This window comes from Gavialis gangeticus, unplaced genomic scaffold (assembly GCF_001723915.1).
Source record: "Gavialis gangeticus isolate Ggan-Ray unplaced genomic scaffold, GavGan_comp1, whole genome shotgun sequence".
NCBI lineage: Eukaryota > Metazoa > Chordata > Crocodylia > Gavialidae > Gavialis > Gavialis gangeticus.
Window position 1 is genome coordinate 129,280,973 of NW_017729022.1, and position 17,318 is coordinate 129,298,290.

At 46.0% G+C, this 17,318-nt stretch overlaps 1 protein-coding gene across 1 annotated transcript; it reads left to right on the forward strand.

The window, feature by feature from the left end:
- The first annotated feature begins 4,505 nt into the window (after positions 1-4,505).
- GINS1 (GINS complex subunit 1) lies at positions 4,506-12,926 on the forward strand. The gene is made up of 7 exons (XM_019516171.1): positions 4,506-4,634; positions 5,853-5,917; positions 8,083-8,178; positions 8,741-8,831; positions 10,824-10,940; positions 11,858-11,932; positions 12,339-12,926. Exons 1-7 carry the CDS (start codon positions 4,560-4,562, stop codon positions 12,405-12,407), a joined length of 588 nt encoding a protein of 195 aa, XP_019371716.1. The 5' UTR covers positions 4,506-4,559; the 3' UTR covers positions 12,408-12,926.
- The last annotated feature ends 4,392 nt before the right edge of the window (positions 12,927-17,318 follow it).

The following is a 17,318-nucleotide window of genomic DNA, read 5'->3' on the forward strand; positions in this document are numbered from 1 at the left end:
AAGAGAAAAAAGTCTTTATTTGCAATTTTTTAGGCTCACATGCCCTTGCTCAGGCAAAGGAGAATGCAGAAATTGCAAAATTTCCCTCCAGGTAGCTATGAAACTTCACGTTACACAGGAGAGCTGGAGGGTAGTATAAGTTCATAAAATGAACTTTCCCCCACTTTTCTGCCCTTTGTCTTCCTAATTTCCAGCTATTTCCTTTTTCGCAGACAGCATCTTTTTTACCTTAAATTACCACCAATATAGAGTCCCCCTTACTCACCTTTGACTTTCCTTCCCCCTGCTTTTTACACCCCTCCCTTCCCTGCTTTACCTTTTGTTTTTCTAATTTATACCTATTTATATTCTCACTGACATTCTGTCACACTTTCAGGTTTTCTTATTCCTTGGAGTCTCAGAACAGCAGAGACTCCGTATGCCTGAAGAAGGGTGACTGTGCCTGAAAGCTTGCTAAAAACTTTTTCCCAAATGCTCAGTTGGTTTAATGAAAGATATCACATCTACTCAAAGAACCTTGCCTGCCCATGTTTTTAGACCAACATGGCTACAACCAAAAAACCCAGTAAAATCAACCTATTCACCCAGGAAAACTTATATCACCCTCCAGCTCTCCTGTGCAATATAAAGTTGAATTTCTGTCTGGGACAAATTTTGCAATCTTTGCATTCTCCTTTGCTTGAGGAAGGGTGCATGAGCCCAGAAGCTTGCAAATAAAGATATTTTTTCGCAACTATCTTTAGGCAACCCCTAGCACATGTGCCAAAGGGTGGCACCTGAAGACATTTTGCTTGGTGCATGCACCTTGGGACAGAGAGCAGGGAAGTGGTTGGGGCTACACTGCCACAACAAGGATTGAGCTCCTCTCAGCTCCCCCTGCCACTGACCCCTGGCACACCAAGATTTACAAGTCAAGGTTGTGGGTGCTTTTGGCACTCTGCTCAAAAATGTTGCTGACCCCAGATCTAGTTGGTCAAATAAAAGATATCACCTCTACCACAATGACTACAAAACATGCAATAATTTTTAAGGTAGCTAATTGATGCAGCCTATGCAAAACTTAAGTCACTCTTAGGGTGTCATAAGTGACTTTCAGGTTTGCTATTAGCACTTCCTTATGAATGCTTGCCTCAAGATAAAGAAATGCTTCAACTTTGATGGCCCAGTTCTCACTCACTGGCAACTTACAGTGAGCAATATAAAGTAAATAATAAGAAGACTTATTTGCATATTTATTAGTATAGTTTTTCAGTGTACTATAATTTTTCAGCAAATACAATAATTTTGAGTTTCCAATATCATAATTTCTTATTTAAGACCTGGGAACACTGGGAGGTCTCCAAGCTGTGCCCGAGCTGCTTTGCTTTGCTTTGCTTTGTGTTGCTCATGAGCTTTGTTGCTCATGAGCAACACATTACCAAGAGCAGGCCTTCCCACTATCATGCCTCTTCTGAAAAGATAACAGGTCATTTTTCCCAAAAGCAGGGAAAGCAGGAATATCCCACCTACACCAGGATTCCACAGCGGTAGGCACTCAGCATCTCAGGGGTGGAGGCTCCCTTCACCATCTCCCTTCCCCCCCGCAAAAAAATAATCCAGATGGAACAAGTAATAAACCATACCCTCTTCACTCACAACATTTTAAGTGTGCTATCTGGCATCTTCCCTTCTGACACCACAAATGAGCTTTTGATTCAGGGTAAGCCTGGCCAGTTTCACACAAAAAATGTAAAGAGGACCCCATTGGCAAATGGGAATTATCTGACACTATATGAAAATGAAAGAAAATAAAAAATCTCCCTGTAGCCTTCAGTGCAGCCTTCACTGCTCAAAAATTATAATAAAGAGAATATTCCACATGAACAGAAGTAGTATTTCTTCTAGGCCCCTGCACAGCCATTGAGTTTCACCTTCCACCTTGTGTTGCTACAGGTTGTCTTTCCCATCAAACTTTGCCTTGACAGACTTACAACTTTGCACCTCAGTTGGTTGACATAGCTATCTGAAATATCACTGTATTTCACTGGGCCACGTACAGAGATATTTGTCACTTGATTGTGTTTCCAGCAGTTCCCAGAAGAGTTTCACATTATTACATGAAGATTCTTTTAAGTTAGTTGCTTTTGGTATGCTTGGGGGGAACACATATTTTGGAAGGATTGCTGGCAAAATAAATCTTGTGATTTATAGTGGACAGTACATTCAGAACGAAAAGACCAGAGAGTTTAAAAAGACATGCTTTCTAATGCAAATTTGAAATAAATAATATTCTGAAACCAATCTATCTGTTAAATAAATGTCTGTGTATTTATTGTCATTTACTAAACAGAATTGTCTAAAATTAAAGCTTATCTGACCATCATACTTGAGAAGAAACTCCTAAGCAACAACTACAGGGGTCAGTCCTTACACCCTGCCATTTGGATTTCTAGATGTAAGTCATCATTGAGTTCATCCCTACAAGGTTGCATGTAGTCCTCTGACAGTACACCAGAAATGACACTGGTACTGCCATGCCCTTAATTTAAGAGAAAGGGCAAGAAGAAATTTGTGAGCAGGAAAGTAAACTGCCACTGGTGGCCAAACAGAACTCGTGTGAGCCAGTTTCTCATCCATCCTTTTCCATCTGGCAGCAATGGTTTTTTTCATGTTTGTAACAGAGCATTTTGTTATGGAGATAAACGCAATATAAATTTAGCATTAGACTTATTTCCAGGAATAATCAGAAAGAAGGTTGGTTAAGAAAGAGGAAGCCATTATTTCAGCACAAGTCTTCAGTTAAAAAGTACATACGGTACAGACAAGACGTACAAAGTATTGTACAATACACTGAATTATGCTTTGTCGTTTCCTTTAAAACATCTGTTAATATTAACTACTTTTAAAAATAACTCCCTATCAGAGTTTAAATCCAAGATATCAGCAGAACATATCCAGAATTACTGTAAGAGTGGAGAAGCTACTTACAAAAATTACTGTGATTTTGCTAAGTGTCATTCAGGATATTCATAACAGGCGTCAGGCTGCTCATGACCTTCTGTTACTCTTAGGAATACAGAGCATGTCCTAAGGCCCATGGATTGAAGACAATATGAGAGGTAGTCAGGTCTGGATCAGGTGTGCTCTAACTCATGGGCGCAGTTTTGCAGTTTTGCAACACCATTGCTTCACGTGGCATGGGCAGTCTCTGTGTGTGGCACAGGACAGATTGGGAAGGGGTCAGGCAAGACAGCAGACCATAGGACAGGGAGCAGAAAGTGCAGCAGGAGATTGGGCAGGGAGCACAGATTAGGGAGCAGAAAGCAAAGCAGCAGATTGGGCAGAGGAAGAGGGTTGAAGGAGGGCATGGGGCTAATTTGTGGCAAGCCTGCCCAAAAGGTGGGCACCTGCTGCTCTAATTCACTCAGAGTGCTAGGAGGATTGGATGAGGGAGGAACTTGAGGGCTTTAATGCGCATTATCTTATTTTAATGTGCATTAAAGCAGCACTTAAAAACCTGTGCTTTTTACTTAATGCAGATTAAAATAGGCTAATGTACATTAAGCATCACTTAAAAACCATGCTCTTTAGTCCATGCACATTAAGCCAGGCTAATGTGCATTTTCCTAGTACCTCACGGGGCTCCTATACACATGCACAGAGGAAATGCAATGGAAATCCAGTATGCTGGAGCAGACTCAATTAATCGAGTTTGTTGGAGCCCAGAAATTGACATGCTCTGGCAGCCTTCTGCCTCATATGTATCAGCATTGCCATGTGTCCCCACAGTGAAAAAATGGCGGTAGGGCGCTTTGAAATAAAACACAATTGATGAGCTTTTGTTCAAAGCACCCCACTGCCATTTTTTCAGTGCAGTAACACGTGGCAATGCTGATACACATGGCACGTGGGTGCTTTTAGTTAGCACAGTTTGTTAATTAAAGCTTCTGGTGCCGTGCCACATCTGAAGAAGGTAGAATAATGCTCCATGTTCCTAGTACCTCACAATGAGGTAGATTTAATGCGCATTAACTAAAGCGCCTTAATGCACATGTAGATGCACCCTGGCAAGTGCGTGGGAGGGCCTCAGGGAGGAGAGGAGGATGTAGCCCTAGGGGGTCTGTCCTGAGGAGAAGGGGAAGGGCAGGGCAGAGAAGGGGGGCAGGACACGTGGAAAGAGGGACTGGAGGAAGCCCAAGGGCAGATGAAGAGGGGAGAGAGAAGGGAGGGTAAGCCTCCAGACAGGCCATCCGGGCAGCGGGGAGGCTGCGGAGGGCGAGGAGCAGGCAGAGGAGCCCAAAAGGGCAGCGCAGCGCGAGACGGCTAACACCAGGCCCGCTCAGCACCACGAACAGAGGAGGGGGCGGGACAGCAGGGCGAGACACGCCCACTTTAGGTTCGGGGGCGGGGCCGCTCCTCGGGAAAGGCGGGGGAGCGGGGCGGCCTCCGTTCGAGCGTGGGGAAATTTGCCCCTCGCCAGCGCCTGTAGGGAAGGGGCGTGGCCTGGACTGTTCCACGCCTCTCATTGGCGGAGCGGGCCGGCGGGCGCGGGAAAGTTCCGCAGTCTAACGCTCTCTGGCATGTTCTGCGAACGGGCGGTCGAGCTAGTCCGGGAGCTGCGGCGCGCCACGGACGGCAGCCTGCCCGTCTTCAGCGTGAGCCCCGCCCCGCCCCGCCCCGGGTGTGCGACAGGGAGCGGGCGGAACGGCCCTGCTGCCCCCGTAGGCGGCTCCGGCCTAGGTGGCTTCCTCGTGGTCTGTGTTGTCAGGGTTGGCAGTAGTGTGTACAGCTTAGATGATGGTTGTATGGGGGAAGGGCGGTTGGATGGGGCTGACGCTGCCTCAGGCAGGGGGTTGGATGAGATGCCCTCTGAGGGTACCTTTTAGTCCTACTTCTGGGCAATTCTTAGACTCCTGCCCCAGACCTCCTGTGCCAATGTCAGGGTTTTACGTCTTGTCACTTCTCTCTTTTCACAAAAAAAGAGGCAGGCTGCAGCAACCTAGCATCTTTTAGAGCAGAGTCATAGAGAAGTATGGCTGGAAGGGACACCTGGAGGTCAACTAGTCCAGCTGCCTACCTGAAGCAGGATCAGCAATGTCCAAACCATCCCGTTCAAACCATAATCTAAACTGTACATAAGACCGTTGTCAGATCTGGCCCAACATAGATCTGACATCCCAACCTGCCACAAGTAAAACAGGGGAGCCACAGTGGCCAACATCCTGCCTCTACGAAATGTTGTCAGTGTATGCTCAAGAGGTGCTGGGTAGGACCATGCCCCCTGCTGCAGGGGAAGGCAAAAGCTCCACAACCCATGCTGCTGTGATCCTGGGGTAAAAATCCTTCCTGCCCCCAATTATGGTGATCAGGCTGTTAATTTGTCAGTTACAAGTACATGTGGCCTGTGAGTAGTTAAAGTTTGTCTTGTGAGGGCTTCTCAGTGTTGCTGCTGCTGGAGATGCTGCATTGTTGTGGCTGTCCTTCCTCCCTCCACAGGCGCAGTCCTTTGCCCACTGCCAAATTCTGGTTCTTCAGTCACTTTTGGCTGGATGGTGTAAACCATCCAGCATAACAGTATAGGAAGGATTGTGCCCAAACATCTACCTTGCCTGTTTTCTCATCAGCCTTTCAAGATTTTAATTGTTTCAGATGATACTGGCTCAGGTTATGTCACTTTAAGTCTCTCCAGAGTTGGAGGAGATCAGGACCCTTCTGGAACTGAAGTCTCTTGTTTGTTTGGGTTTTTTTTTAAGCATTTTATTTTAGTTTTCAGGTTAACCTGTCTATGAAAGAGCACAGTGGATATAATCTATATGATCAAAACTGCTTGTTATGTCAGAACATCTGCTGATGCCCTGCTTTTTGTGTTGCAGGAGGATGGGATCCGACAAGTTCTTGAGGAGATGAAAGCTTTATATGAACAGAACCAGGCTGATGTGTAAGTGCAGTTGCCTGGGTAGACAGCTGTCTGCCCAGAGAAAAAAGGAGATGCAGGCATTTAATTTAGAAATGCCATAAAAGAGCATCTTTGTTTTGTCATATGCATTAAAGGAGACCTACAGAGGTTATTTGAGTTTGTTCTTCTTTTGTGATTTCTAAATATGTTTTTAAAGGTTCTTAAAATGCAACATACAAAAACAAAACAATATGCAAGTGGCAGGAACGATCATTCTTTACTGTCACGATGGAGCCTTCTGGTGGCAACCCTGGAGTTGTAAATTAGAAACCCCTTGTTTAACTGAAGGGACCAGGAGTCTAATCCTAAACGACTGGTTTAATGGGTTAATCAGAGAGTGTTGCTCAAAATAACACTTTAAAAATAGCTTGACATGGTGTGGATTAAAATATCTCCCATGCTGTCCTGTCTATCAGTGTGAAACCCACTTGTTTGGTCATCTGTAGAGGAGTTACTCAGTTGTGCAAGTCCACGTAGGCATGGAAAGGAGCCTCCCCCAATACAGGAAAGAAGCTGTTTTGTAGAGTATCGCCCTTCACAGAAAGATGCAGTGTTTTACTTGTATTTAAAATATCTCTGAAATTCAGGCAAGGTATGTATCAGGTTGAAAAGCAGAGTGGTCTGTTAATTATTGGGCAGTTCTTTTTTTGTGAATATTTTCAGAGAGATAAAAATCTCCCAATGCAGGTAAAACTAGTTTTGAGAACATACAAAACTGCAAACTGGTTGACAGGGTCAAGAGAAGCTGATCCCTCATATTTACTTGCAGGTTCAAAAGTGTGAGGGGGAAAAAAGAATGTGTACCAAAAGAAAAATTGCAGCAGTCTAATATGTTCAACATCTTCATCAGTGACTTGGATGAGGGGGTAAAAAGCACCTTGTTCAAATTTGCTGATGACACTAAGATGTGGGCATGCTAGACGGGAGGAATAGGCTGCAGTAGGACCTAGACAGGTTACAGGGGGGGGTGGATGAGAACAGGATGGGTTTTAACACTGACAAGTGCAAGGTGATGCACCTGGGGAGGAAGAACCAGCAGCATACCTACAGGCTGGGGAACTCCCTTCTCGGCAGTGCAGAGGCAGAAAAGGATCTTGGAGTCATCACTGATGCCAAGATGAACATGGGCCAGCAGTGTGGGGATGCAGTCAGGAAGGCCAACTGCACCTTGTCATGCATCCACAGATGCATCTCAAGCAGATTCGAGGTGATCCTCCCCCTCTATGCGGCACTGGTCAGGCTGCAGCTGGAGTACTGCGTCCAGTTCTGGGCGCCGCGCTTCAGGAGGGATGTGGACAACATGGAGAGGGTCCAGAGGAGGGCCACTCGCATGATCAGGAGCAGCAGGGCAGGCCCTATGAGGAGAGGCTACGGGACCTGAACCTGTTCAGCCTCCACAAGAGAAGGCTGCGGGGGGATCTAGTGGCCTGTTACAAACTAGTCAGAGGGGACCAGCAGGCATTGTGGGAGTCCCTGTTCCCCCGAGCACTACCAGGAGTGACTAGGAATAATGGTCACAAGCTGGCAGAGGGTAGATTTAGGCTAGATATCAGGAGGCGCTACTTCACTGTCAGGACAGCTAGGATCTGGAACCAACTTCCAGGAGAAGTGGTGCTGGCTCCTACCCTGGGGGTCTTTAAGAGGAGGCTAGATGAACACCTTGCTGGGGTCATTTGACCCCAGTACTCTTTCCTGCCATAGCAGGGGGTCGGACTCAATGATCTGCTCAGGTCCCTTCCAACCCTACAAACTATGAAACTATGAACTGTAAGGATGAGGACTTGCTGTTTATTACCTGCTCCGTATCAACTGTCTCTTGCCTCGGGGTAGGTGAAAGTGAAACTGGTAGCTTAGCTCTGTTTTGGGGGGGGGGGGGTCTAAGCTGTACCACTTTCACTTTCACTTGCTGCAGTGTAAGAAATGCATAGCCAGTTACCACAGAACAGCTGATAAGTGAGTCCCTGCTCTGCCCTCCCATTAACTTGCTGTCTTGTTTTCTTCTCCATACAGAGAGATTCCGAATTCAAACTGCATCTGCATCTTGCATAAATATAGCTTGGAAGGGGTAAAGGGTCTAGAGAAGGAATATCTTTCTGACTAAATATGTTATCAATATAACAGGACATCCTTTTTTTGCCTTTAACCAGAAACGAAGCAAAATCGGGACGAGGCAACTTGATCTCAACAATCAAGTTTCGTCATTGTTCTCTCTTGCGTAATCGTCGATGCATTATTGCCTATCTGTAAGTTTCCTAGTGGCAGGCATCCTGCACAGTAACCACCTCTGACCAGAGTACAGTCTGCATATGGAATATCTAGGCAGCAGCAAACTGAAGAGATGTCACTAGCATTTTTTGTTTACAGTGTCTGGGAAGTTTTTGAGGCTTGATGTTCAGAGGTCTTTGAGCACTCATGACTCCACCTCACATCGCTGGGCCCTGTGTGTGTTTAAAATGGAGCATCCAGAATCAGGGGCCACTGTAAAATATTAGCCTCCATATTTTTTTCGCAGTACTTAAATATATTCAGGAGGGGGCATTATTTATCTAGATGGGTATCTGAGCACGCTACTAATGATGGTTAAAATGAATACAGGGATGTCTCTGCTTTCCCTTCCTCTGCCAAGGCTTTGTTTTTGTCCAAGTGTATGATTTTAGTGAGGCTGTGGAAGGAGTAACTAAGTTCTGCAGTTCATTGTGAAGATCCAAAGCTAGTGTCAGTCAGAAGTGGAGTTCCCATTCTTTGTAAGGTTAGTGTCGCCTTGTCATGAACGGCGTGCATCTCATGTCTTGTGAACTCTTCCAGGTATGACCGGCTGCTTCGGATCCGAGCGCTTCGGTGGGAATATGGCAGCGTCTTGCCAAATGCCCTCCGATTCCATATGTCAGCAGAAGAAGTAAGCTGGCTTGGTTGTAAACTTTGACTTATGATTAACAGACTCAAAACGGAATGGAGGTTTTCTTGGGAGGATTTGGGAGGTTGTGGAAATTATTTATTTTCTCTGCCAAATCTAAATGCTTTAAATAGCAGTCTGTGAATACATGTGCTCTCTGCTGCTCTCAGGGCTCAATATCCAGCTGTTGTGTGCTTGGTAACTTACAGGTAGTGCTCAGCACCACTCAGGGTCCTCCAATTCCATAAAACCTGTCCTACTGTTAGCAGTAGCCACAGGTAGCATGTCTCTGCATAGTAATCTCAGGTGCCTTTAACAGCAGGTGATTGTCCAACAGAGCCATTAATGCTGTTACCATTGAATAGCCTGGGATGAATCTGAATTATATTGGGTCTAGCAGGTTGGCTTTGCATAATTGAGTTTATACTTGCCCCTGACTTCCCCAGCCTCTTGCTGAGAAAACAAAGGGTGAACAATGAGCAGTGATAATAGATGACACCCAATTCATCAGGGGCAGGCAGCTTTGTTCTTGCTTGTGCTATTGTATGTTTGAAGAGGGAGGAGACTCTTACTGAATGAGGCACTTTCTCTTTTGCTTTGACATATAGTCGGAAGACTTAATTTGAAACTGTTTGACTAACCAGAATGGCAGGAGTTTCCTATTTGCAGGTTCTGTGCAGAGCCTGCATTGGATATCCAGTATTTTCAATGGCGTGCTGAATTTAGGGATTCAACATGGGCTCTGGGTGGTAGATACAGGGTGCATCTACATATGCAAATAATCCTTGAGCAGTTTAGAGTAAACTGTCCCAGGCACACATCTACATGTGCAGGGATGCAGGAGCAGATTTGTTGCTCCTAGCGGCAGACTGCCCCCTGCAGCTCTTCACCAGGCCCCTGCATTAGCCAAGGGCAGCTCTAGGCTCCCCCTAGCTTCTAGCCCAGGGGCCAAGAGACGACTGTCTCCTGGCAGGGGCTGGGACATTGCTCTCTGCCTCTAAGAGCTGTCTGCTGTCGGGCGGGCTCTGTTACCAGAGCCCAGGTGGGGACAATGCCCCCTGCCCCAGCAACAGGGAGCTCCTAGCCCTCACTCTGCAGTTGTGGGGCCTGAGCTGGGAGCTCCTTCTCTCCCCAGTGCTGGCTCCGCTGTTGTGGGGCTGGGCTGGGAGAGAAGGATCTCCCACCTGGGCCCTGAGAGAAGGATTGTCCCCACCTGGGCCCTGGTGACAGAGCCCACCACAGCAGCAGGCAGCTCCTGGGGGCAGGGAGCAGTCTCTTGCCCCTTGCTGCCTAGCTGACCAGGAGCACATTTGTTCTTGGTTAGGCATCTACACATGCACTACTGTGCAGTAAATAATCTCAAGTAAATTTGCTACTTGCATTTGTAGGTAGCAGGTTTACTTTCATTTAGACCCAATTACTGTGCAGTAAGTGTTTGCACACGTAGATGGTGATGCTTACTGCACATCTGTAATTACTTCTTATCTTGAGTAAAACATCTTGTGTAGACGCGCCCACAGGCTACAGGGCAGGAAAGCATTATTTGCACTTGTAAAATGGTTATAAGACATCAATCCCTGCCTGTTTCGCTGAATCCTGCCTATTGTAACCTCATGCGAACACTGAGCATTTAGAAATTAAAAGCTGGTTTCTGTATCCTGTGTCTAGTGTGGCTTTCATCTGTCACTGTATTTGATGAAAGTCTTTATAGATAATTACTCTGCAAATTTTTGTCAAGTCATCTAATTGCTCTTCAAGTGTGAATGCACTGAATTCCCTGAGGGAACAGGCAGATATAATTGTTACTTGTCAGAGTAGAGGAAATGGAGGTAGGGAGCATGAACACATGTCCCATTGTGTTTGGTTTGTCCATGTGAGTCTTTGCCAGTATTGCAGTAATACAAGCTATACAGTTTCAAACTTCCTGCACATTGCCTGCAAGCATGGCTTTTGAAAGCAAGTGATTGGTTCCATCAGATGTCCTTATATCTACAGATGGAGTGGTTCAATCGGTATAAAAAGTCTCTGGCTACCTACATGAGGTCTTTGGGAGGCGAAGAAGGTCTGGACCTTACACAGGACATGAAACCTCCCAAAAGCTTATACATTGAAGTAAGTATGAGTTTGGGATCATTCATTACTTTTTTGTGAAAACATGTATTGCTGAGACGGGATGACTGACTGAACCACAAAAATAATTTGTACCAGGCAACATCCACCTACAACTTGGCAGCTGAGGCAGAGTTTCAGCATACATAAGACACCAAGTTCTGCCCCGTCTGCTAATAAATACTACATCTGTGTGCTTAACAACCTTTTCCCCATCACCCCCAGCTCTGAGGACTTGAACTGCCCCTTCTGTAGGACATTCTGACATTTCTCCAGGAAGCAGGAGGAGTTTCTGATTCAAAAGTTAGAATTAATGGTTCTTATAAAATGAAATGCACAGGAGATTGGTTGGGACCAATTCAACTTTGGATTTCAACTTTCAGTTATTTAAATGAATGCATACATTTGAAATTGGTGTTCTGTTTGATTTATTTAAAAATATAGAACATCATGCAAATTGATGTTTTTTCAAGGCCAGTTATTGAAGTGCTCTGTCTGTGGAGATCAGAATGACATAAATTTGAGTTGAAATTTCCTACGGGTTTGTGTCAAATCACTGTTTTCTGGTGGGGGAAAGAGGAAATACTGTTAGAAAACTTTTGACCAGCCTCACTGGAATCCCTTCCCTTGGCTTTTTCCACCTTGACAGAAGACTCCAGACCCTCGGTTTCTTTCAGTAAATATTACATAAGTAGATGCAGAGAGAATTGGCATCAGCAGAGGAAGCAGAACAAGGGAGCTGACCCACAATTAAGCTGAAGCTGCTTCATTTTGTATTGTGTCCCTGTGCTAGGTTGGGATAAATGCCTCTGTATCTAACACTGTCCTGGTGACCTGTGCTGAGGAACTAGAAATTTAACAGTTTTATCCCTGGGTTCCTTGTGCTGTGAGATGTCCTTGTGCTCCTTCCTCCTTTTTAGGTTCGATGCTTGAAAGATTATGGAGAATTTGAGATTGAAGATGGCACAACGATTCTGCTGAAGAAGAACAGCCAGGTATCCTATGACAGGGGAGAAGGCCTATCATGGAGCCAGAATCAAAGCTTAGAGACATAGCAACTAGCTAGGGCAATCACCTGCCCTTGATGCTCTCCCTTTAATTCTTTTCCCATGGCTAGACCTATTTACTTCACCACAGCACAGAAGTACATGCAATGGGTAGTGATTTTTTTTTTTTTTTCTGGCAGGGTTGAGACATTAGTGGCTACATTTTAAGCTGCCACATGGCGCAGTGCTATGGGTCTGGTAAAAACATAACAACAGGGGCAAGGGCTCAGCTTCCTCACAAACCCTAGTGCCTCTCATCTGTGCTCCAGTAATGTGTGAGAAGATAAGGTTAAAGTTAAACGCATGGTTTCTACCTTGAACTCCAAACAAGCTTCTTTCTTTCTTTCTCTCTCAGCACTTTTTACCACGATGGAAGTGTGAACAGCTGATCAGACAAGGCATCCTGGAGCATGTTTTGTCCTAGCTGGACCCACCACCCATCTCTGAAAGGAGTCAGATGTGTTTTTAGCGTGATTTTTAACAGTGACAGCCATGTGTCTGCATTCTGCTTGGAAACTCACTCCAAAGTGCACCCCTCACCTGTTATTAGGAGATGTTCAGTATCTCTTTACAGAATATCCAAGCAGAAGTATTTTTCAGCATTTTAAACAGATGGTAACTGGTAACCTAGTGAACTTCAAGTCCAAGCGGTATCAGGAGCTTCATCTGCCCGCTTCCCCTGACTACTCTGATTTTTACAAATACATCGTCTTATGTTTTATCAAGTTCTGTGCAGTGGGGAAGCATGAAACTGGCTGACATGCCCAGTGGGGTCAAGTGCACAGTGAAGCATCTGAAAGCACCGAGAACAATTTCTCTAACATCTTCCAGAGTTACTGAGACTGACCTTTAAACTGCCTTTTACAGTAGAACAGATAGGATGTTTCTTGTAGACCGTTTTATGTTACATTGTAGCCATTAAAAATATACTTTCTACTAAATCTATTTGCCTCCAGGGTCTTTTGTGAGGAAGTCTCATCTGGGACTGTTGCAGGCATGCTGCTACAATCTGAATGGGAATGAACTCCTGGATACAAAGAGCTGGGACAGGTTCCTGGCCCAGGCTAAGACATCCTCAGAATCTGACTAGAACACCCCCTTCCTACCCTCTTACTATACAAAATGGTTGCCCAGCTCCAGTGTTTGGGATCCACAACCTTAGAATGAACCCTTTGGGCTTTTTTGTACTGGGTCGTCTCTGTGAGCTCCATGGCCCACAACCACCACAGCAGTCCCAAGCCCAGGGACTAGATTCCCTGGCTGCCATTGAGGCCTACAGGGTTCTATCCCTTACTTTTAAGAGTGGTTCTGGGCTGTCACATTGTGTTGCAGGGAGAGAGAGCCTGGCTCCAGCCATTCTAATTCTATTTACGGCTGTGCTGTCAGATCATTACCAGCTGCAAAGCAATCCCAGCAACTGCAATTAGCTATGCTGTTAGGCTGGAGAAGTGTGCCTGGGCATCAATTAGGTACAAGAAAAAATGTTCTGAGGCCAAGGGGCAAATGCAAGTTAATACACTGATTAAATAATGCATCTGAGGATCTGCCTTTGCACAGATCCGCTGCAGTCCTTTCACCTTATCAGTTGTTGAAGATGTACTACCTGGGATATGTACTCCATTTCTGATGTCAGGAATGGGTCTGGCCTATTGACCAAAATCAATCTCCACACACATCTCTTCTGGTGGTTACTGTTGGATACAAAGGCCAGTGGGCACAGGCCTAGCCCCAGAAGAGTATATTTATGGGAGTATATTTAGGTCCACTTTGTAGTGATAAAAGTTATAATTCAGAAATACTCTCTAATTTAGACAAGCAAGGAAGTGGGGAGTTGACAGGTAGTTCCTTAGTTATGGAGGAAGTAGAGATGAAAACAACAGGTGTGTCCATTGTCCCACAACTAAGGTGTTGTTTAACTCTTTCTCGTTCATGTATGCCTGTCTTTATTGCAAATTATCACTTTACATCTGATCTCCATCGACTGGAGGCCATCGGACAATGGGGAGTTTCATGGCTATTGTAAGCCTGATCTCATCCCCTTTTGGGGCACTGGTCTGCCATGCAGTGGAGGGAAGCACTGTTCCTACAGGAAGGTATGAGGCCGTGGGGTCACCTCCTCCTACCTCTCTAGCTTTGTCCCCATGGTTCTTGATTCCCAGCAATCCATGGATTGTAAGCAGAGGTGGGAATGGGAGCTGCTGGGGTTGTGAGACCAGAGGGGGCCCAAGAACAGGCTAACTGTGTATGAGATCCCTGGAAGCATGCCTCAGGTGAAAGGCATGACCTGAATTCCATTCAACAAAGGATTTCACCTGCATGAAGCCCAATAACTTGGGTTTGTCTGGAGGATTTCTTCCAGAAAAGCATCCTACCCCAATCTGAAGATAAACAAAGAACCTACTTTGTCCAGGGGCAACTTCCTCCAAAGGTCAGTCAACCTTGCTGGGGAAATCTTATTTCCAACCTGAATTTCTCTGCCTTCATTTTCCCTTGCTGCTTCTTGCAATGTCCTTTTGTGCTGGACTGAAGAGCCTCTTAATGCCAGACGTCTTCTTGAAGGCTACTCTGTACTGTGACATGGTTCCTCCCTGTCCACTCCATGATTGAGGTTCTTAAGTCTTATACTGGAAGCTGTTACTATCTTTCCCTTGCTTGCTTTCCATATACTCTGTCTCATTTGCCACCTTTTTAACTTAATTCCTTGGATTTTAATTCCTCCTTTCCCATCTAGTTGTTTTTACCAGCTCCTTTTTCTCTTTTGCTACCTTTCCCTCCCAGGATCACAGCTCTGTTCTTCCCACCTGCAATCTGCTTCCCCATTGCTGATCTGCATTCTGTGCTCTGCCCAGCAGCAAGTTTCTTCTGGGCCAATGGGTGGTTTATGCTCACACCCTGAGCCATGGGGCACCTGCAGAGCCATCTGGGTGTATTGCCAGGTGTAGTATGAAGTAGGGAGACAGATGTGGAGTGATACTGAGGTGTTGAAGAACTGAGAAACCAAACTGAAGAGTACCAGGCATACTTTGCCCTCTAAACAGAAGGGCAGGGTGCAAGAAACAACATGCCCTTGTGCCTGCATGCCAGCCCCAGCAGTGCCTTATAGCAGAGGAAGCAAATGGGGCCTGGAGTGATGTCTAAGGCAGTGGGCCTCTCCCAGCCACAGGTGAGGAAGGAAGACAGGACCAGGGCAGACTTTGGCAGCAGTGAGGAACTGGACATGACCCCTACCTTTGATGCTATGGGGCTTTATGAGGACCTGCTGTACAGCATCTATGCTTACAGTGCAAGGCTGGGTGAGGCAAGCCATGGCCCATCCCCTACCCCAGAGAAGCCAGTTCCCTGCCCACTTGAGGGTGGTTGGATTGGGGCATGTGCTTTGGGAGAGAAGGCAGAAATCTTTTCCTGTCTTTGGGTGGCTGGATGTCAGCTGGGGCCTCTCTGGTTGTGGGGGCAGGTCCCTTGTGTCTTGGGAGGATGGCTGGCTTGGGGTATTTTTCCTCTGCTCTAGCACCAGTGTCACACAACCCTGGGCAGCAGATGTGGCTGCATTTCTACTGGACCTCGCATAGCAGCAGGGATGGATGTCTCTCTGGTTGGATGTGATTTCTTTGTAGCAGGCCGCTCTGGAGAGAGAGGTCTCAGGGATGTGTTGCTGGCCTTGCAGAAAGCATGAATTCTGTTAGCAACCTGACTGGGTCCCTTCCATCAGCAAAGTCATTTTTTTTCTGATGTGGCAATTCCACTAGTTCCCAGGTTTTCCTTTTGAGGATCTCTAATTAAAAATAATAGGAATGGAAAACATTGTTTTGTGGGCCCCATGTGCTCATTGTTAATAGGGCATACACTCAGTTCTTTGTTCCACTGGTGCCTCTTAAGTTCCTACTCAAAGCAGTCTTCTACAAGGCTGTTTCTGAACCACAGCCTTTGCATAAAAGTGGAAATCTTCCCATTCTTCACTCATGTAGGCAGTCACAACCCTCAGCCTCCTTTCCATGTGTGCATCACTGTTCCTTGCTCTTCCTTTAGATATGAAGGACTCTTACTTCTTGGGTGTAGAGACCCCTCTCTGGGCCACAGTTTACAGAACTGCAGCCCCTGAACTTCTGGGCAGGATCTCCAACCTTTCAACATTGCAAAGTACCAAACCAAGGCACCCCAGGCAGCCCTGGGGTCTTGTATTCCTGAAACACCAAGAGGTTATCATTCACAAGATGGTGTGAGTGCTTATAATTGTATCCAGAAGGTTTAAATGTATTGTTCTGCTTTTTGCCTTTACAGTTTTTAAGTTTACCAATAATCTTTTTTCTTGGTAGTGATGAACTAACTCTGGAGTGAGTCAAGTGGCATTTTGTGGCCCTGGAGAGAAATGGAAGCATCACGCTCTGTGATCTGTACAACATGCTCACCATTGTGCAAGCTGCTATTTTCTGTAACACCAAGAGGAAGGTATGGTGGAAACAGTTGCAGGCATGATGCTTGCTTGTACATTGGTGGCTGTATTGTTTCCCTGCACATTCAGGGGAGATGGATTGTTAGTCATGGGAATTGAAGCAAGTCCTCCAGGCTCAAAGAACAACCACTGTACAAAACAATTAGCTTTTAATAAGAGAGGCATCATGGGGCTGAAGCCAGAGGGAATTCCACTCCAGCCTGAGGGATCCAGTTTCTTGTTGCTCTTGCCCAGATTCTTCCTATTTCTGCTCTCCATCCCCTTTCACACCTGCTGACTCTTGGTGACCCTATGTCATTGGTTACTGGTTCAGGGCACAGGCAAAATGAATTTGCACGGAAGAGGAAATGCCTTTGCTGGGTCTATACCAAGGAGGGGAGGGGAAGGGAGAAGCTGGCACCATTGAGCAGTCACCACCTGGTATACATGTGTGCAGGGTCCCTCTCCCAGCACAGCGCTGGCCCTCCCCATGCCTGACTTGACAACCATATGTGAAGATGCCCATTGTGGAACTCACCCGCAGCACAGGCACCTTGGAGAGGGTCTGCTCTGTACCGCAAGGACTTATGGTCCTTGTTTACTAGTGAGCTTTGCAGGTGTTCACATGAGGACTTACAGTCCCTGTGGCAGCATTAATTGAAGCTGGCACTGGGTCACTGCTTTCATGTTCCCCAGACTGCCTGCTGCCTCCTTCCTCCCAAAACTATAATTTTCAGGAGCAGCCAGTGAAGTGTCTTGTAGCCCCTCCAACATGTGTTTGTCTCTTAGATGCTTTGATAGAATTTTGTCAAGTGTGTCCAGCAAATCTGTATGGTGGGAACAGTATAATGATATCTGTACACAGCTAAAGCAAAATGCCTTGGCTCTGTACACAGGTGGACTGAC

Coding starts and splice junctions, on each gene's coding strand:
- GINS1 (XM_019516171.1), top strand. CDS start 4,560: ATGTTCTGCGAACGGGCGGTCGAGCTAGTCCGGGAGCTGCGGCGCGCC. Junction 4,635..5,852: donor GCAGCCTGCCCGTCTTCAGC/GTGAGCCCCGCC, acceptor TTTGTGTTGCAG/GAGGATGGGATCCGACAAGT. Junction 10,941..11,857: donor CCAAAAGCTTATACATTGAA/GTAAGTATGAGT, acceptor CCTCCTTTTTAG/GTTCGATGCTTGAAAGATTA.